Below are 21,450 nucleotides of genomic sequence, written 5' to 3'. Positions count from 1 at the left end.
AGGATTGAGGGATGAGTCCCGGGATGTGCACAAGCCAAGGACGTGTGCGATTTCTCCTCCCTGAAGCCTCCACTCTCGGGCCGGCTTGTGCCCTAAAATGCTCTGACGCGCGTCCCATCCTGGAGGAAATGCGTCAAAACTGTGGACCCACTGGTCCTGACCCTGCTTCAGACAGGCGTCCAGGCTGTGTCAGGATGCGGGCAATGGGAGGAAGGTGGGAGAGGGGCCGCGAGGAGGGCCCTGGTCCGGCGAGGGGGGGGCCTGCAGAGGGAGGCTAACAGGGTATACCAGTTGGCTCGGGCTGCGGTAATGGGATGCCAGAGACGGGGCGGCTTAGACATCACGTATTTCTCTCTTCACAGCTCTGGAGGCTGGAGGTCTGAGATGTGGTTTATGCTGAGGGCCCCCTCCTGGCTTGCAGATAGCCACCTCCTCACCGTGTCCTCCCGTGACCTTTCCTCTGTGTGCACAAGGGGGGGCCTGGAAACTTCTGTGTCTCCTCTAAGGACACCAGTCTGATCAGATCGGGGCCCCGCCTTTATACTCTCTTAACTTTAATCCCCTCCAGAGGCCCTGTCTGCTGACACAGGCACATATCCGGGCAGGGCTTCAGCCGTGAATTTTGAGGGGGGCTCCATTCAGTCCATAGTGCTGGGACGGGGGGGCGGACAGGGGGCGCTAAGTCAGGATAGGTTGGCCAGAGCGGGGGTAGGGGTGAGGGTGGGGGGAGGCCGCTAGCTCAGAATTCAGGGGAGAGGAGGGGTCCCCTGCACTAGGAACTCACAAGAGGAGGAGACTTGCCCGGCTCATCATCAACCAGGGACCTCACAGTCCCTCAAGAGCATTTATTAAGCACCCTCTGCATGCGTGGTGAGCGAAGCCAAGTGCCACTGGGGGGGGGGGACACAAGTGAGCGTGTGCACCTGGGTGATCCTTGGGGCCACGTGGTCTTGTTTTCCTCACTCCCTCTTCATCCCCTCCTTCCGGTGAAACCCAAGTGGCACATGACCTTTCTGTTCGCTCATACGGGTCTCCAAGCATCATGCAGTCTAAGTCCCAAACTCCATTTGGTTCAGAAATCCGAATATCCTTCCCATGTGATGATCAAGGCTTCTAGGTGATTCCCTGTCTCGCCTGCCCCTCCCCCACAGCCCTCGTCCCCATCCCCCAGCGGGGGCTGGTCCACTGCAGCAGGATGGCCCTGGGCTCTCAGCTGTCATTGGCCGCTCAGACCCCGGCGCGCATGGCCTCAGGGGTCACATTAGAGCCTCAGTTTCCCTCAGAAGGACGTGGTATCTCGCTTGGACAGTTAGAGAACCCGAGACCCTTTGGGGCCCAGATGAGGATGGAGCTGCAGAGACATGGAAAGGATACAGTTCAGAGATGAGAGTTTTGGGGACCCGTTAGTCTCGTCTCCCTGCCGCCGTAACACATCGCCGTCCTTGATGTTTTTGAATAAGAGGAATTCACTATCTCGCAATCCTGAGGGTCTCGCTTGGTTAAGATCATAAGGTCGGCCGGCTCTGTCTCCTAAAGACACCAGGGGAAGATCTGCTTCCTTGCCCTTCCCAGCTTCTGATGCTGCCACGTTCCGGGTCTTGCGGTCCCACCTCCGTCTTCAAAGCCAGCAGTGGCTAGTGGTGACTTTCTCGCGTCTCGTTACTCTGATGCTGACTCTCCTGCCCCCTTCTTCCACCAAGAAGGACCCTGTTGATTACATTGGCTGCCGCTGCCTAATCCAGGGTTCTCTCCCCATCTAAGGGTCCTCTGTCACATCTGCAAAGTCGCTTTGCCGGGTAGGGTCACGTATTCGTAGTTTCTGGGGTCAGGAAGTGGACAGCTAGATAAGGCAGGACACCCTCGAGCTCCTCGTTGTGACCGGCACCCGTGCTCCTCCCTGAGACCAGGCTTGGCCCTGGGGACGTGGAAATACGGGAATCCACACGACTGCAGCACTAGCTCACGTGTGAAGCACACACCGGAAAACGTGTTCTTCCTGGGGAAGGTCGTCAGCCCAGGATGCCGGTCTCTGGGTTCCCCCATCAGGCTGAGAAATCTTAGGAAGTGCCGTCTCCTTTTGAACAGGATAGAGGAGGAGGAGGAGGAGGAAGTAGTTCTAGAAGGCAGGCTGCTCCACCGCGTGCTTTCTGGGAAGGCACGGCAGGAATTCAGGGGCCCCGTGGACGAGAGTGGCGGACTTCCTAACCTGCGGCCCCGAGGCGGGAGGAGAGGGGCATCCAGACAGCCCCCTCTGTGTGTGGTCCCCGTGCTCACCGGTCTCCAGACTCGCTCTGCGTGACCCCGTGCCCCCCCCCACCCCAGCTCCCTCCCTGCTTCCTTGGCTCTCTGCTCCCTTGGTTCCTGGATGTTGATGCTGGAGGCCGGCGGGTGCAGGGGGACCCGGCCCGGTCCACGGAGAGCCCTGGATGTTGACGCTGCAGGTCGGGGGGTGCAGGGGGACCCAGCCCGGTCCACGGAGAGCCCTGGATGTTGACGCTGGAGGTCGGGGGGTGCAGGGGGACCCAGCCCGGTCCACGGAGAGCCCTGGATGTTGACGCTGCAGGTCGGGGGGTGCAGGGGGACCCAGCCCGGTCCACGGAGAGCCCTGGATGTTGACGCTGCAGGTCGGGGGGTGCAGGGGGACCCAGCCCGGTCCACGGAGAGCCCTGGATGTTGACGCTGGAGGTCGGTGGGTGCAGGGGGACCCGGCCCGGTCCACAGAGAGCCCTGGATGTTGACGCTGCAGGTCGGGGGATGCAGGGGGACCCAGCCCAGTCCACGGAGAGCCTTGGATGAATACAACGGATGGTCTCTTGAAAGTCCAGAGAGACCGAGTCTTAGGAGCAGGGAGCGTGTCATGAAGGACCACGTTCAAAACCAAAATAAATTCGCAGCTGCTAGAAGTGTGTTCAGGGTCTTGAAGGACAAGATGGAGGAACAGATGGAGAATCGTAGCAGAGAAGCAGAAACTATAAGGGAGCTGAATGCAAATTGTAGACAGAAAAGATACAGTGGCTGAAATGGAAATTTCACAGCCAATTGAAAAGGGCCCCACAGTGTCAGCTTCTCGTGCGAGACAGGCTGGGGGGCCGTTCTCACGCAGGGGCTCGTGAACCAGGACCTGGGGCGGGCGGGGGACCCCTGGCATCCTCGTTTCTCTCCTGGCACCCAGCCCTCCTTGCTCCCCCTTTTCCGCCCCCTGCCGCTCAAATGCCAACGCTTCCCGCACGCGAGCTCCTGCGGGCCGAGCCCGGCGGGCTCCAGGATGGCCGGTTCCGGCTGGGAAGCGGCTGCATTAGCGGCAGGAGGCGGTGCATCCTCGGAGCTCAGACTTGTGCGTCCCCGTAATTACAGCCTTAGGATCAGTTCCAACGTGGGACTGATTGAGAAAAAGCTTTCTCATGGCTGGCTTGTCTGTCTGTCGCCGCGGAGCCTCTCAGCCATATGTTCGTATGTATCCACGGCCCCATTTATGTGTCGTCCTCCTTCCCAGGAAGGCACGGAGACGGTGGCTCTGGTGGCAGCCGCAGGCCAGGCAAGCAGGGCGGGTGGGGGGACGAAAACCTGTCAGAGATACAATCAGCCCCACTTTGGCTCAGGAATCCCCCTCCCAGGAACTGGGGGGATGGGAGCGTTGACCCCTGTGCTGGGGGGACAGAGGGGGGACAGTCCCTGCAGCTGTGGCCAGAGGACCAAAAGGAACACCTGTGTGTCCGTTCCGGGGGGTGACGCGACCGTCACTCTCTGGGATAGTTGGTGGCCCTTAAAGGCCAGGAGCCGGACTGAATCACCCTGATCTGGAACCGGAGCCCAATGTGTGAGCGAGGCAGGTGCGGTGTGATTCCACTGCTGTAAGACGGAAGAGCGAAGTCGGAGTAAGTGGTTGGTTGTAGAGAAGTAGGCGTGGAAGTAAGGCTCCTAGAACATAGTAGTGGTTTCTTCTGGAGGGGAGACGTGGGCGGAAAGGGCGTCTTCTCCCTCCCTACCGCTGCTTTAGGCTTAAGCTGTCTGCAGGTACCTGTTCTTTTTGGAGCTGAGGGAACAGACTTGTGGGAGCCAGAAGGCAGCCAGCTGGCTCTCTGCTCTCCGCTGTGACCTGGGACAGCTCCTGTGTCTGTGAGCCTCGTGGTCCCTCTGGTGCCTCCCCTCGTGGGTGGCTGGGGCCTGGTGGGCCCCCTCCGGCTCCGACAGTTGGGGCAAGCTCCCTGTAGGTGCAGGGTGGTCCCCTGAGGTCATCGGATGGGTTTTCTTTAAGTGTGTCGCTGTCGTGAATTATCTGGATTGCTTTCCAAATGTTAAGCCACCTTGAACCCCTGTCAGTCATGGTGTTGTTGTCATTTTTACAAATCCTCGGATTTGATTCGCAAAAATTGTTTATAATTTTACACCCATGTTCGTGGGGTTGTCAGTCTTTAATTTTTCTTTGATTCAAATATCTTTTCTGGTTTTAACATCACTGTGAATTCTAGTTTCGTAGCAGGGGTTTTAAAGTCCCCCCCCCTTCCTCCTCCGTCTTTCAACTTCCAGAAATAACTTATGCAGAATTGGATTACTTACTGCATGCTTCATTGTCAATGTATGCCTCTGGGCCTGCAGGTGTTTTTGTCTGGCGGGAGGGGGGAAGCGTTTTAACTACAAATTTTATTTCTTTAATAGATAAAGGTCTATTCCGGTTTTGTATTTTTTTTTTCTTGAGTGAGCCTTGGTAGATGGTATAGAATCAGATGGAGAGCCCACTCGTCTTCCTGATGTTGGTAATTTCTCTGTCTCCCTCTTTCTCTCTCCGCCCCCCCCCCCCCGCCCCCAATCAGTTTGACTAAAGTTCTATCAATTCTGTTGCTCCTCTCAAAGAACCAGCTTTTGGTTTCAAGGATTTCCTTCATCGTGTTTGTATTTTCAGTTTTCACTGCTTTCTTTTTTTTAATTAATTTATTTTTTTAACGTTTATTTTTGAAGGAGAGAGAGACAGAGTGTGAGTGGTTTAGGGGCAGAGAGAGAGGGAGACACAGAATCCGAAGCAGGCTCCAGGCTCCGGGCTGTCAGCACAGAGCCCGATGCAGGGCTTGAACCCATGAACTGTGAGATCATGACCTGGGCCGAAGTCAGATGCTTAACCGACTGGGCCACCCAGGTGCCCCCAGTTTTCACTGCTTTCTGCTCTGAACTTTATTATTCCTTCTGCTTCTTTGGGTTTAATTTGTTCGTCTCTCTCTAGTGTCTTAAGATGGAACATGAGGGCACTGATTTGAAGGCTTTCTTCTTTTTGGAGATAGGTATTCAATGATGTAAAATCTCCCCCAACACCATTTTGATATATTGTATTTTTTATTTGCTTCACAATACTTTCTAATTTCCCTTTTGATTTCTTCTTGGGACTATGGGTTAGTCAGAAGATTTTTTTTTAATTTAGTTTCCAAAGATGGGGGTACTTTTCTAGAGAGCTTTTTGTCACCAATTCCCAGTTTTATTTCACTCTAATCAGAGAGTGTGTTTTCTGCGACTGGAGGGAGCACTTTCACACGTATGAGGACCTGCCTCTAAGCGTGTGTGTGGTTTTCTGGCAGCCGCCGTGCGCACACGCAGGAAGAGAGCGTTTGTCCTGGGCAGGGTTTTTCTAAATGTCAAGCAGGTCCCGTGGCCGGTTAGTGGCTCTCGTGTCTTCCACTCCCTTCCACTTCGCCTTCCTTGTTCTGTCACTTCCTCAGGAGAGGTCTTGAGATCTCCAACAGTGCCTTGAGGCTTCTCTGTTTCTTCTCTCAGTCTGTCAGGTGTTGCGTTTCGGTTTTGAACCTCTCAACAGGTTCACAAATCTTTAGCACTGGTCCGTCCTCCGGATGAAGCCGTCCCTTTCTCACTCTGAGATCGCCCTTGATCCCTGAGAAGGTTCTTGGCTCAGAAATCTACCTTGCGTGATGTTCACGAGTGCCTTTGGCTTTCCTTCGATGGGTTCAGAGCTGTGCGTCTTTCCCCTCGTATCTGTTTGTGTCTTTATAGTCAAAGTATGTGTTTTGTGGGCAGCATAGAGGTGGGTCTTGCTTTGTTATCCATCGGAGAGTTTTTGCCTTCCAGGAGGGTATTCAGACTATTTGTGCCGAATGCAACTCTTAGGTTTAAATTGTTTTTTTAACTTTATTTATTTATTTTGAGAGCGAGAGAGAGCAAGCAAGGGAGGGGCAGAAAGAGAGAGAGAGAGAGAGAAATCCCAAGCAGGCTCCTCACTGTCAGTGCAGAGCCTGACATGGGGCTTGAACTCACAAACCATGAGCTCATGACCTGAGCCGAAGTTTGAGGTGCCTGATAGGGACGGGGGGAGGGGGGCGGGGGACGTCCTGAAGGAAGCCTGGAAAGCAAGCCTGGAGTACAGGAGAGGAGGTGAGACCACGTATGGAAATCCCGAGCCGTTAGCAGTCGGGCCTTAGTGTCTCATGGGACAGAGGAGGTCATGTGGGGAGCGGGTGTGGACAGAGGGTCCTGGGACACACGGACATGTAGAGGTGGGGAGACATCAAGGAGCCAGCAAAGGAGACTGAGACGTGGCCATCAAGGTGGGAGGACAGCCGACCGGAGTGGTGGCTTATGGGGAAAGGGAAGGGAGCCTTTCACAAAGAAGGGAGTGCCGACCACCTCTGGGTCTCTAAAGGTACCCTCTGCCCCACTGGGGTAGGTAATGGGAGCTGACGAGACAGGGGCCTGGGGCACATTGGCAGTTACATACCTGCTGGTGTGCCCATGAGCAGGTGCTGCCTGCTGAGCCGGGGCCCTCTCAGTGCCACCCAGTGCTGTCCCGGCCACTGTGGCACCAGGGGACAGGCAGCATCACCCCACCCTACCTCCTCTGCCCCCCCTGTCTGCTGCACATTGGAAAGGCACCCCCAACGTTCACCAGAGTCGAACTAGATCTGGTACCATCAGACTCCTAATTTACTTAAGTTTTTGGCTTCTACGTTGATTTTTTTTTTTTTTTTTTTTTTTTTTTTTTTTTTTTTTTTTTTTAGCTTTTGCCAATAAAGAACTCCATAGGGTGTTAGGCGGGACCGGTCCGAAGGTAGATGAGAGTCTTGCCCTTGGAAAGACAGTGTTGGTTCCCACAGATGCACCCAGGGAAAAGACATTTTGTGGCAGGTGAGCTCTGACCACATCCAGAAGCCAGCCTTGCCCGTGGGGACTTTGGGGGAGCCAGCAGACAAGTCAGATGGTGGCAGTTCTCCGGGAGCGAGAAAACGAGTATTTTCCCTCCGCTGACCGCCAGGCGGCCGGTCTCCGCCGAGATCTGCACACTCTCAGAGTTCAAGACCACCGCAGGGCTGGGGGGGAGGAGCATGTTACCGTAGACCGAGTGAGACCCTCTCACAGAGACTCAGCCTCCTCCTCTTGGATGAACTTGCCCTGTGTGGCTGCGGCCGTGGGTTATGTACAGAGTTCTGGAAAAGGCGACCCTGACCATTTTTTCCAGTTGTTGCTTTTATGGAGGAGACAGTTTCTCTCCCATCTATCCTGATGTTGCTCAACAGTGTTCTTTCTCTTTAAATAATTGTTCATTTTCATTTAAGGAAATTATGATAAAAAAACACAATACCAAAAAGCAAAATTAGTACAGAAAATGAGGAATTCTTGACCTCCCTAGGCCAATTGTAATGTCATATGTACTTAAAATTTCGGCACCTACACATCTACAGACATGTTTCTGGGGATGGCACACACACATCCATACACCCTGCTGTCGTCAGCAGCATCCTGTGAATGTCTTTCTGACACTCAGTGACCTACAGGCCACCATTGTCGATGGGTCTGCAGAGGCTCACGGTACATACGATATGCCATCATCTGACAGGTGTCATCCTGGGCATCTTGGTTTATTTAATTTCTTGCTTTCATAAATGACGCTGGACGAGCACCCTTGTATCTGGTTTTCTGTGCTTGTCCCACTTTTCTGTGTCAAAACAGGGAAACTGGTGCGTCTGGGGGCATCTGGGGAGGGAGGACTGCTTGCCTCCCACGGTCGGGACAGAAAGGTTTCCTGACCTCGGATCCTCAGCCTCACATCTTCTCCGAGTCGGACCGCTCTGGGATGTGTGCTCGTTCAGAGAGATTCTGGGGGCGCCTGGGTGGCCCAGTCAGTTGAGTGTCTGATTTTTGATTTCCCCTCAGGTCACGATCTCACAGTTGGTGAGATCGAGCCCCACGTGGGGCTCTGCGCTGACAGGGCAGAGCCTGCTTGGGATTCTCTCTCTCCCTCTCTCTTTGCCCCTCCCCTGCTTGTGTTCTTTGTGTCTTTGTCTCTCTCTCAAAATAAATAAACATTAGGGGCGCCTGGGTGGCCCAGTTGGCTAAGCGTCCGACTTTGGCTCAGGTCATGATCTCACAGTTTGTGGGTTCAAGCCCCGCGTCGGGCTCTGTGCTGACAGCTCGGAGCCTGGAGCCTGCTTCGGATTCTGTGTCTCCCTCTCTCTCTGCCCCTCCCCACTTGCTCTCCGTATCTTTCGCAAAATAAATAATAAAAAAATACTAAAAGTAAATAAATAAGTGAGCATTAAAACCACAACAAAAAACCCAAATTGACCCAATTGAAGGTTGGGTGGGAGTGCTGGCCAGATTCGTGGAAAGCCTCATTTGTAAGCTATTTGGAAATTTCCTTTGTTGACTTCTCAGTAACAAAACCTAGTAACCTCCTGACACGCTAGAGAAGACCTGATACCAGGCTCTAAGTTTTCGTCGTGGCCCTACTGTGTGCCCGTGCCGTGCCCAGAGAGGCTGGGAGAACGGCTTGCTTGTTCCCGGCACCGGGACTTTAGGTGGAGCGAATTCTCATTTCCATCTGGAAATCTCTGACGAAGGTTCTTTTTCTCAGTTAAGAACAAATACGATTAAAGTTTGTAATAAGCCCAAGACATTTGCCATGGGCTTAAAAAGACTTTCGTTATCAAAAGCTTAAAAGATTAAGCCACACTCAGTGTGGTTTCATAGTTGAGCATACTCTGGGTCTCTGAAAATGGCAATCCCTTCTTGCCGCGTATTAGACCCTTGACATTCATGAAGGATTTGTCCCGAGACCTTTGCGATGCCCTTAATTCGTGAATGCCACCAAAGCTGTCAGTTGCCCCCAGAACACACAGTAAAGACTAACCAAAAAATGCATGTGACTCCTTCAGGCTCTTTGTGATCCTATAAATGTAGGACTCTAGCCATTTATAAAGCTATTAAAACAAATTCAGGCTAGAGCCCTCGCTGGAATGGTTTGGGGAGTCATTATGTTCCTCTTTCTCTATAAAGCATAGCAAACAAGCTCATATTAGAAATTCAAACCTCAGCGGAGCCCCCAATTTTTGTGTCTTACTTTGTCCCCAACTTCTGTGAAATGTCACATTCTGAGACTCATTTCTGGCTTTGCACCCCCGTCTTCAACGCTAGGCGTCGGCTTTCTCGGGGAGCCATTTTTCTTTGCCTCCACCCAGGGGGTGTTGGGGGATGGTCTGAACCCCCAGATTGAAATCCATGTCCTGGTAAAGCTGCAGAACCGCCACCTGCAGTTACCTGCCAGGGGCGGGGGGCAGGGGGGTGTCTCATTCAGAAACTCACCGACTCCGCACATCGCCGTTTCCTGGCATGCCATCCTTCTCTGCCCGTGAACACGGCCAAGCCCACTTCTCTTAATTTAGACATCCCATCCTCTAAGATCTTACTCGCACCCGGATGTTGGCTGATCCCGGGCGTGTGTGGAAATAAAGATCAGCCTCAGCCTGAGGACCCGGAGTCAGCCCACCCTTTCCTTCGCTCCGTGTTCGCTGGTAACATGCTGCGTCAGCGCTGTTCCGGGGCCCGCGGAGGGTACACTGCTGTTGACCTCAAAGTCTGGTGAAGGAGACGATAAATTGATGGACGGGGAAGAGCTCAGATCCAGGGGGAGTTCACGGTGTGGCGTCATGGTGATTGGAGTCCCCGCGGGCCCCTTTGAGAAGGATGGAGGCTGGCTGTGGGGACAGGGCCGGCTGTGGACGGTCCAGCAGAGCCGGGTGGCCTGTGGGGGGCAGACCTGCTCCGACGGCCCCGGGGTGGGCTGCTCTCGGGACTGGGGAAGCGGGGAGAGTGGACCCTGAGGGGAAAGGGGAGGGGAGGGGACCGCCATGGTTATAGCCCAGACTCAGAAGGAAGCCTGAGTGCCATTCATAGTCACCCTGGGGGAACAGGTGTCAAGCAGGACTGCCCCTGGAGGTCCTCTGTGATGGATCGCCCACCCGTGGAACACATGACCCACAGGCGGTGACATCACTCTCTCCCGGTATCGCCCCCCTGCCCGTCCGAAGGCGCCACAAGCTGACAGACACATCCCCGTTGCCCTGGTGCAGATTCCTTCGAGCAGCAGGGGGGCAGCTAGGTCGGCAAGCCAGCACGCGACTAATACCTGTGTCCTTGTCCCTTCCCTCCCGTCCCTCCGGCGGCTCTCAGGAACACTGCCGAGAAAATGCAAGAAGGAGCTCTTGGCGGTGAAGCTACGGAATCGGCCCAGCAAGCAGGAATTGGAAGACCGGAACATTTTCCCCAGGAGGACTGACGAAGAGAGACAGGAAATCCGGCAGCAGATTGAGATGAAACTCTCCAAGTAAGTAGTGGCTTGTCGCCTCAGGCAGAGGCGGGGGCCCCCCTCGCAGCCCGCACCCCGCTGAGGCCCTGTCTTCCCTGCCCTGCGCCGTCTCAGGGCTCCCAGACGGGGCTCTGACCGAGACTTCTCGCCTCGCCACCGTCCACGCTGGGGACCGGACAGTCCTTTGTCCTGGGGGCCGTCCTTGTCTTCATGCCTGACATCCTCCTGGGACAGTCAGAACTGTCCCCGCACATCTCCACCTGCCTGTGGGGGGGGGGGGGCACATCGCCCCCAGCAGAGAGCACCGGTCTGTAGAGGGCCAGCGAGCCCCCTGAAGGAGTGAAGGGGCCACGGCTGGGAGGGGCTGTGACAGCGTGGGCAGGACATGCCTTGTGGGCGTCCCGGACCTGGGGGAGAGGCTCTGTTTTCGCCTCCACCAGGCCACCTTCCTGCAGGAATGTGCATCCGTGTTGCCAGATCGCCTAAGTTTTTCAAGGAAAGCTGGAATCTACTGGGGGGACAGTGCGTGCACCAAGTTGAGCCCATCTGCTGTCTGGCTGTGACCCAGAGCCACGAGTGAGCGCCCTCTGCTTTACAGCCCCCAGGCGTCCCCTAGGGCGGTCACTAGGGTTGGCTGTGTGATGGGCCCGGACAGCGTGGAGCTGTGGGTCTTTGTGGCTGGGATCTGCCGGGGTCCAGGGATGCGCCGTGGGACAGGATGCTTTGTTACCAGGAGGGGGATGGGCTGTGACCGCGTGGTGGGCCCAGCATTGGAGGACTTTCTAGGTTGCTCCCCAAAAACCGGGGGCCAGAGCACACGGGGCAGTCCCACTCTCACCGGCGGCCCCTGCCACGAAGCTGGCCCAGAGCAGCTGAACATGAACCACAGGGCTTTTGTGGGAATCAGGCCCTTCGAGCCTTCTGGATCGTAGCCCCAGGATTGGGTGCGGGTGTCAGAAAGGACGTATTAATGGGGCTCTGGCACACACCTGTTGCCATCTCCCTGACCTCCCTGCTGTACCTTCTGGAGTATGGCCTGGGCGGGGCTGGGCTTGGAGGGACAGGGTCCCGGACTCCCTCAGCCTACCCGTTCCCCCTTTAACCCTCAGAAGCTGGTCCTGCAGAGCAGGAAGGGATGGCATCCCGATGGCGGACCAGCTGTCCCCGTGCCTCACCCTCGATTTGCCCTTGACTGGCGCTTCTCACTGACCCCTGCACCCAGGTCACCTGCAGGGACCACGGGAACATACAGGTTCCGATGAAGCAGGTCTGCAGCGGCCCTGGGGTTCTGTGTTTAGACAAGCCAGGGGACGCCAGTGCTGCTGGTCTGTGGGCCACCCTCAGCGTCTTCCAGCCCCGGTAGCCTTGACATTTGGGGCCGGGTGAGTTTGTGGTGGGGTGTCCTGGGCAGGCTAGGACGTTTAGCAGCAACACTGGCTTCCACCCGGTGGGGGGGAGGGGTTACTCCTATCTTGCTCCCACCCACCCAACTGTGACAACCAGAAATGCCTCGAGACATTGAGTGTCCCCTGGGGGACAGAATCGTCCCGGTCAAGAAGCACTGATCTGAAGGTCAACTTGGACTTCTTCTCCCGGGGGTCTTTCCTCTGCCTGAGGCACGGGGCTCTTTGGGTGGCTCAGCCCTTGTTCCGCTCTGCACCAGGGAGCGTGGGCCCCGGTGGGCCCATCTTCCGCTGAAATCCCTCACTGAATGTTGTCGGGGGGGAGGGCGGGGAATGTGCAGCCCCCAGGTGCTAGGATTCTCTGTGCCTCGGTTTTCTCACCTGTAAAATGGGGTGATAGCAGCTGCCAGGCCCATGGCAGAGGAGGGACCGGCTCAGCAGGGCACAGGGGCCCCAAGCTGGGGTCCTAGACACTTGGAGTCACACACACAGACCTGGGTTCAAATTCCACTCTACACTGATGTCCGGGGTGACCTTACCCCTGTCCGGGTCTTATTTTCTCATCTTTAAGGTGGGATGCTGACCTTCCAAGGTCATTGTCTGTTTCTGGGAGATCCCGTAAGGAAGGCGTGTTACACAGCACCTGCCCCTCGGCAGGTTGGGCTGCTGACCTCTGCGAGCTGGGGCCTCTTCCTGCGTCATCTCTAAGCCTTGTGGCCAACGGTGCCTGTGACACAGACCGCCGTCAAGGTGTCTGGTGGCTACTTGGGGCTCAGGAACCCCACGGGGAAGCTTCTTAAAATACAGATTGATGGGGCGCCTGGGGGGCTCAGTCGGTTGAGCGTCCGACTTTGGCTCGGGTCACGATCTCTCGGTCTTTGGGTTTCAGGCCTGCATCAGGCTCTGTGCCGACGGCTCGGAGCCTGGAGCCAGTTCGGATTCTGTGTCTCCCTCTCTCTCTGCCCCTCCCCTGCTCGCACGCTGTCTCTCTCTCTCTGTCAAAAATAAATAAACATGAAAAAAATTAAAAAAAAAATACAGATTGGTGAGCCCCATCCAGACCCGAGACCGGAACATTCTAACAAGTTGCCTGGTAGGGGTGGGCTGAGGCAAGCCACCAGTGTGAGCCCGTATTAGCGGATCGAATGAGGCTATGATGCCCCTCAAGCCGTTATCGTTGAGTCTGGGTCACGCGTCAAAGACTTAATTTACTCGTGTGAGGGGCCCTGGGCAGCGGAGATCGCTCCTGACAGCTCGCGCCTTCCTGCAGAGCCACGGCCTCAGACCTCTTCCTGTGTGGCTGAACCGCCCCCCTCCCCCCGCCCCTGTGCTTGGTCCCCCTGCTTGGTGTGGGGCAGATGCCGGAGGAACATGCGCGGGAGGGAGCGGGGAGGGAAGCCTAGGAAGCAAATGCATGAACCCCTCGGGAGGGGTCCAGCTATCACAGACGGGGAGGAGGCCTGGGCCGGCGGAGGGGACCCCTGTGGACACAGGGCCCCAGACCAAGGTCTGCCCCTGCTGCCGGGGGGTGTCCCAGAGGCCCCCTGAGGAGAGGGGTCTGGACCAGCATTTCCGAGAGAGATGGCAGGTGTCGGGTGTGAGCGGTTGTCCGAGGTGCAGCTTGGGCCCGGCTGTGGGGCCCCGAGGCCTTTCCTCCTGGGTGTCACAAGGCCCCTTTCAGGGTCGCGGCTGTAGTCACCATGCTGTGCCAGAGGCCTCTTGAGTGAGGGGGACCTGAGGGCACGGGCACAGCCACGTCCACGGCCACGTGGGGTGTCGCCATGCCTGGCCTCAGCTGTGCTGCAGGTGCCGTGGGCGGGCCGTGGGGTGTCCAGACCTCACCCACGGCAGGCAGGGAGGTTCTTGTACCCCTCTGGGGAGCTGCTGGTACAGTGGAAAAAAATGTCAGACCGTGGGCCAGGGAGGCAGTGGGGACAGTCTCCACGTCCTGGGATGATTTGGGGACTTGGTGCCACCACCCGGGGACTTTGATGGCCGTTGCCTCAGCGGAGCCCCGACTGCCTGTGCCTGTGGGCCGGGCTCCCGGCCCCGCAGTGGGGCCACAGGCTGCTGGGTTCCGGCTCCCGGGCGCCGGGGCTATAGTCCCAGCACTGACTGACCCCCCAGGCCGCCGTGGACGTCTAGCTCCAGCGTTTCACGTGAATGGGAGAGTCTGTGCTTCCGAACGGCAGGCACCGTTGAGGGGGCTTCTCGGTCTGCGGCCCCCCTGAGTGCCTGACGACCTTCAGTTTCCTTTCACTCACCCTGGCCTCAGCCTCATCAGTGATAGCCTTGAGTCCCGTGTTCTCATTATGTGTTTTTTCTTTTTTTTTTTTTTTTTAATTTTTTTTTTCAACGTTTATTTATTTTTGGGACAGAGAGAGACAGAGCATGAACGGGGGAGGGGCAGAAAGAGAGGGAGACGCAGAATCGGAAACAGGCTCCAGGCTCCGAGCCATCAGCCCAGAGCCCGACGCGGGGCTCGAACTCACGCGAGATCACTCGAGATCTCGCGAGATCGTGAACTCCCGGACCGCGAGATCGTGACCTGGCTGAAGTCGGACGCTTAACCGACTGCGCCACCCAGGCGCCCCTTTTTTTTTAAAAAATTTTTTTTTCAACATTTATTTATTTTAAGACCTTTTTTTTCAACTTTTTTTTAAATTTATTTTTGGGACAGAGAGAGACAGAGCATGAACGGGGGAGGGGCAGAGAGAGAGGGAGACACAGAATCGGAAACAGGCTCCAGGCTCTGAGCCATCAGCCCAGAGCCCGACGCGGGGCTCGAACTCCTGGACCGCGAGATCGTGACCTGGCTGAAGTCGGACGCTCAACCGACTGCGCCACCCAGGCGCCCCAGTTTTTTCTTTTTTAAGTAAAGGAGAAGAGAGTTCCTAACTCTTCACCTGGGTGGGGGGTGCGGTGGGGGTGGTTCTGAGCCTCAAATGAGAAGCCACGGGGAGGGGGGTGTGCGTCCTGAATAAAGTCTCCTGCAGGTGTGCTGGAATGATCTTTTTTTTCCCCCCAGTTTATGTATTTATTTTGAGAGGAGAAGGTGGGGCAAAGGAGGGGCAGAGAGAGGGGAAGAGAGAGAATCCCAAGCAGGCTCCAAGCCGTCAATGCGGAGTCCAACATAGCACTCGATCTCACAAACCGTGAGATCATCACCTGGGCCGAAATGAAGAGTTGGCTGCTTAACCGGCCGAGCCACCCAGGTGCCCCTGGAACGGCCTGTCTTGACCCTCTCTCCGCCACGTCTTTGCGGACTTCCCCTTTCCGTTGGTGCACCGGCCACATTCACGCAGTCATGCGCTCAGCAGGTATTTGCCGAATAGCTGTGACGTGCCAGACACGCTGCTGGGTGTGAGGTGTCCTAGCAGACAAGACGGAGGTACTCTCTGCCCTGTGGGGCTTACTGTACCTGAGTATGCTGCAGGCATGGCTGGATCCAGATGCTCCTATGGCGTCGATAAGAGTTGGTCTACTTCTGTTTCTTGACTTGGTTGTGCTCCGTGTGGCTTCATTCTTTGGCTATTTTGCTCCACATCCTGGTCCAGGAAGCTCCAGGCTTCCCTCTGTATGGGAGCCCATTCCTGAAGCGATCACCTTGACCAAAGGGTTGGAAGGCGCTCCCTGGACACGTTTAGGTCACATGCTCATCGCTGAACCGATCAGGTGGCCGAGGGAATATGCTCATTAATCAAGCTTGGCTTGCGTAGCTGCTGGTTTCCTCAATGGGATGTGCACTCGCGTGAGGGTTGGTCTTCTGTTTCTCTTATTTCTGGTGAGATTGAACATGTTTTCAGTGTTTGTTGGCTCCTTGGTTGTTTCTTCTTTTCATGAACTTCACCGGCAGGTTTCTTTGTGTTAATGATTTTAGGAGTTTGCTTTGGAAATTGTGGCTTCGACTCCTTCCTCAGTTTGGTGAGTTACACAGCCGTTCTCTGGGGCTCGTGCTTTCATTTAGGTCATACTTTCCCGTGTGCAGAAGTATTTCACGGTAAGGTCGTTGGATTACCAATCGTACTCTTTTTTTTTTTTTTTTTTTTCCGACGTTTATTTATTTTTGGGACAGAGAGAGACAGAGCATGAACGGGGGAGGGGCAGAAAGAGAGGGAGACGCAGGATCGGAAACAGGCTCCAGGCTCCGAGCCATCAGCCCAGAGCCCGACGCGGGGCTCGAACTCACGGACCGCGAGATCGTGACCCGGGCTGAAGTCGGACGCTTAACCAACTGCGCCCCCCAGGCGCCCCCCAATCGTACTCTTTAGGCATCAGCGGGCTTTTCTGTCAGGGGCCAGCAAGTCAATGCTTCTCGCTTTGTGGACCCTACAGTGTCTGTTGCAACAACACGACTCTGATACTGTAGCACTAATGTGGGCTTAGCCCATGTGGAGTGATTGCGTGTGGCGTTGTGCTGAGAAAACTGTATTTACAAATGTAGATAGCGGCCCGGCCCGTGGGACAGAGTTTGCCGACCTCCAATACACTTTATGGTTCATGCTGTTTGTGTCATGTTTAAAAAATCCCTCCCTACCCAGAGGTACAGAATAAACTTCCTTTTTTTTTTAAATGTTTATTTATTTTTTTGAGAGAGAGACAGAGAGAAAGGGGGAGACACAGAATCCGAAGCAGGCTCCAGGCTCCGAGCTGTCAGCGCAGAGCCCGACCCGGGCCTCGAACTCACACACCGCGAGATCGTGACCTGAGCCGAAGTCAGTGCTTAACCGACAGCCCCCCAGGTGCCTCAAGAATAGAGTCACTTATTGTACTATTTTTGCACCTGCCTTCTAGTTCTGCCAAATGATAATGGTTTTCTATGTAATAAACAGACCAGGTTCTCTTTCAAAATAGAGCGTTACGTGAGTTGATCTAAAGGAAAAATAGTAAACAGTGGTGGTATATACGTGGTTCAAAACCAGGACAAAATCATCACGAGGACACCTGGTGTAAGAGGAGTCCAGGCCGCCCCCCCCCCCGCCCCCCCTCACCCCTGCCTGTGGGTGCAGGAGGGGAGGTGGGAGGAGGCGGGTGCCAGAAACCAGCCTGAGGGCCTGGAAGGCCCCCAGTTTCGAGGAACCCGAAACACATGTCCTGGACCGGGTTTCCTCCGTTACTCACTGAGTCTGTCGCGCATCTTAAACCTTGGACTAGAACGGAGGAGGTCCTGTGACTTTTGTCACCAGGTTTACAAACAGAAAAGCAACCCAGGACCCAGAGAGGGAGGCAGCTGAGAAGTCGCATCCGCATCCGGGAGGAGGGTCAGCTGCTGTCTCCCCACAGACACGGTTTAATTGGATCCCTTTGTCTTTGTTTTGCCTCCTTGCAGGGTCTTTGCTGCTATCACTTGCTGAATAATTCAGCCCTGGTTGCCATGGCAACGTGCCCTCCGCCGAAGCAGCCTGAAGCGCGATGGGTGTTTTTGTTTTGTTTTATTTTCTTTAATTTCCAGACCTTTAATGGTTTCTCTTCCGGGCGCTCCCAGGGCCGTCGCGGGTGAAGCGGCCGCTGTCCCCGGCTCCCCGGCACAGGCACCTGCTGGGTGCCGGGTGTGGGGGGCTCCGCGAAGTGGGGGGCATCTCTCCAGACGGGAGCCCAGCTCACCTCTGTGAGTGACCCTGTCAGTGACTCCGCCCCATTTAAGGACCCCCAGCCCTCGCGTGTCACACAGTAGGCGTGTCCTGGAAATGATGCCCACGGGCGCAGACTGTCGTGCGCACGGTGTAACGGGAGCGACGGTTAAGGACGCCCGCGCGCTTTCAGTTTTAAGTGCTGGCCCCGGGCAGTAAGTGTCACTTACTTTCCCTCTTTTGATTCAATCTCGCAGGAACCCAGGAAGACGGGTCTTCTTTCCATTTATACAGAGGAGAAAACTAAGCCTTTCCAAGAAGTTAGGGGACTCGGGAGGCAGGGTGGGCGCCCTGGAACCACACCCGGGCTCAGGGGAGGCCTCCTGCCAAAGCGCCGCCTCACCCGCTTCGGGCTTTGCACTGGTTAATGTTGGCTCGTCTCCCATCACCGTGCGTTCTGGCCTCCGGCCAACACGTCAGGCCTCTGGGCTCCCAGTCCTTCCTGCCTGTGTCCGGGAGGGGGGGCGCAGAGATGATGCAAAGTGTCCCCTGGTGCGGAGCAGTGGGGGTGAGTGAAGGTGTCCAGAATGGCCCCCTAGCCACACATAGGCTTTGGGGAACCAGGGCCAGGCGGGCTCGATCCCTGCCTCGCTGTCACAGCGGTGGGAGTCGGGCAAGGGCCACCTCTGGGTCTCCCTCCTGCCTGCATATGGAGACTGCGGCAGCACCCCTGGGGCTCCTGGGAAGGTTCTAGGTTAGTCCTTAAAAGAACGTAATAGTGTATCCCTGGCAGGAGGCGCTCAGGGAGACAGAGCTGCTGCTGGCAGGAGCTTAGCTGGGACACACCTGGGTTGTTTGTCACCTGTCACCTCCATAGAGGAGGAGGCCACCCGGCGGGCCGCACTGAGGCTTGAGTGGAGGCCATAGAAGCCTCTACAGGTCGGGGAGCAGCCCCGCATCCTTGTTAATGATGATGTGATCGTTGTTCTCGTCTGTTCTTATTTGTGACTGTCGTGTGACCCGCCTGGAGACAGAGGGGCCTCAGTGCTGCACGAACTTTCTATTAAGTGTCCCGTGGGGGCGGGGGGGGGGGGTGGTTCTCCGCTCTGGGGCTGTGTTGTGAGCAGCTGATTAAGGCTCGGTGATGTCCTTCGGGACTTGGTCCTTAGGATGCCACCACCGGAGTTAAATGCTCCTCGTCGTGTCCCTTTGTACATTTCGTTCTGCATCCGGAACAGGCTGCCACCACTCAGCCTCCATGGAAACAAGTTCGCAGGAAAAAAAGAGTGTCGTGCACAGCTGCCCCCACCCACCGTGGTGGCCTCGAAACCTGCAGAATTTTAGGGAAGACGCTGGATGCTGTTTTGTTTTTTTAATTTTTTTAATGTTTATTTATTTTTGAGAGAGAGAGAGAGAGAGAGAGAGAGACAGAGCATGAGCAGGGGAGGGGTAGAGAGAGAGGGAGACAGAATCTGAAGCAGGCTCCAGGCTCCCAGCTGTCAACACAGAGCCCGACACGGGGCTCGAACCTGTGAACTGTGAGATCATGACCTGCGCTGAAGTTGGAGGCTTAACTGACTGAGCCCCCCAGCCCCCCCCCCCCTTGGCTGGAGGCCTTTAAGGACAGGGGTGGAGGCTGGCACGGCTTTATGGGACCCGAGTATCAGCCTTGGTCCTGTTGTCCACTGAGGCCTCACAGGCAGCAGGGACCCCGTGCAGGGTCTCAGTTCTGTGGACACAGAATTTGGAAAACACAGAAATCTTTCTTTTTTGTGGGCTTACCAGGAAGAAAAAAATGGCTTTTAATTTCTGGAAAGGAAGCCACTCATTTGGGCAGAGTTGAAGCTTCATTGCAGGGGTGGGGGTTTATGATAGCAGCGGGGCACTGATAAATATTTGCCGATTGAGGACCCGTCGCTCTGTGCCCCCCCCCCAACCTGCAGCGTGGGAACCCAGCTCATCCTGGGCGAGCAGCGTGGTTATTAATATGGTTGTTATTTATTTATTCAGTGTCTTTTCTGTACCAGCCTCCTGCTGAGTGCTTCATACACATTATCTCCTCGAAGCCTCACAGGGACTCTCTGGGGGTAGCTACTCCTAATGGTCCTATTTTTCAGATGAGGAGAAGTGCCTCAGAACAGCGCAGTCACCTGCCCCTGCGCGCACAGCAGGAAATGTGGGCGGGTAGCTGGTCACCTGGTCACGTCAGCGTGCACATCTGATCACCAGGGGGCTTTGGGAGCACACAGCTTCCCGGACCCCGCTCCAGACCTCCTGAGTAGGAATCTGTATTGCAACGGGCCCTTCCTCCCCAAGTGTCCCCACCGCCTGACGATGCTCTGTATCCCTGCCTCGGGACTCTTGGAAGACTGTTCTCTGAGGTTTCAGGATCACACTGTGCTGTGTTTCTGCACCACAGCTGCCTGGTGGTATCTTAAGGAGAATGCACACTTTGTAATCAGTTGCGTTTCCCTTTTTGCTTTGGCCGCCGGGACTCTCAGAGTCGAGTGTGCAGGTTCCCATGGCAAAACTGTAAAAAAAAAATATTTTTTAAGAGGGCCCGGGGGCCCTCTTAGGGTGTATGAGATTTTACCATGTAGTGTCACGTCAGAAGTGTTTCCATACTGTGACACAGTACTCAGATGTTCATTTTTAAAAATTTACTTATTTTGAGAGAAAGAGCATGTGCATGTGTGAGCAGGAGAGGGGTAGAGAGAGTGGGGGAGAGAGAATCCCAAGCAGGCTCCTTGCTGACAGCACAGAGCCTGATGTGGGGCTCAAACTCATGAACTGCGAGATCACGACCTGAGCCGAAACAAGAGTCCGATGCTTAACGGACTGAGCCACCCAGGCGCCCTACAAATACTCATCTTTAATAGTGTCTCGTATCCCAGGACCAGATAAGTCTGCCGGCTTCGCTCTTCCCTCCCAACAATCCACAGACTTGGGATCTTTGCTTTTAAGGCAAAACTACAAGGCTCATTTTCACACGTCAATGTCTTCCTCTTTATGGATTATTTTCATGAGCTACACTTCAAGAAACGGGAAGAAGAGAAGAAACATAAGAGCAGGAGGAGGAAAAGAACATTGAATTAGACTAGGTCATTACTCCAGAATAAGGCCCACTTGTCAGCTGGAGCCCAACAGATCGGGTGGGGAAAAGCCTGGACCCCTGGGCTCAGGAGAAAGGGCGCAAAGCTTGTAAACAAATGCATGGGAAGCTCTCAGCTTCACTAGGAAATGCAGATGTAAAAATTCATAGTAACAAAGAGCCTTTCATCCTCAATTAAAATGACAATAAAACCAAAAAAAAATTTTTAAATGTTTATATTTATTTTTGAGACACAGAGAGACAAAGCATGGCCAGGGGTGAGGCAGAGAGAGAACGAGACACAGAATCGGAAGCAGGCTCCAGGCCCCGAGCTGTCAGCACAGAGCTCGATGTGGGGCTCGAACTCGTCAACCGCGAGATCACGACCTGAGCCGAAGTCAGAGGCTCAACCGTCTGAGCCACCCAGGCGCCCCCGCAATAAAACTTTGAAATCGTACCTTTTACTATCCGTATTAATAGAAATAATAATAATGAAACTATAGAACGCTACTCAGACCTAGTGGGGTGGTGATTTACACACACACACCCCGCTGGCAGCCGTGTGGCCCAGAAATAACTGAGCAGGGCACACGGAGAGCTCCGTGACAGTTGGCCCGTTGTAACCGAACATACCACTTCTGGGAGTTTATTTATTTATTTTTTTTTAATTTTTTTTTTTAACGTTTATTTATTGTTGAGACAGAGAGAGACAGAGCATGAACAGGGGAGGGGCAGAGAGAGAGGGAGACACAGAACTGGAAGCAGGCTCCAGCCTCTGAGCCGGCAGCCCAGAGCCCGACGCAGGGC

General features: G+C 55.2%; 1 protein-coding gene across 2 annotated transcripts in view; it reads left to right on the top strand.

Moving 5' to 3' along the window:
• The window catches only part of PHACTR3 (phosphatase and actin regulator 3), a 101,565-nt gene that overhangs the window by 48,001 nt on the left and 32,114 nt on the right, over nucleotides 1-21,450 (top strand). For both annotated transcript variants that reach the window (XM_047852204.1, XM_047852205.1), the window contains exon 7: nucleotides 10,444-10,597. In XM_047852204.1, the coding sequence (XP_047708160.1) occupies nucleotides 10,444-10,597 (154 nt within the window). The remainder of the gene's footprint in view (nucleotides 1-10,443; nucleotides 10,598-21,450) is intronic.

Source organism: Prionailurus viverrinus, chromosome A3, assembly GCF_022837055.1.
Source record: "Prionailurus viverrinus isolate Anna chromosome A3, UM_Priviv_1.0, whole genome shotgun sequence".
Classification (NCBI taxonomy): domain Eukaryota; kingdom Metazoa; phylum Chordata; class Mammalia; order Carnivora; family Felidae; genus Prionailurus; species Prionailurus viverrinus.
The sequence above is the reverse complement of the archived record's forward strand: the minus strand, read 5'-3'. Positions and strand labels throughout refer to the sequence as shown.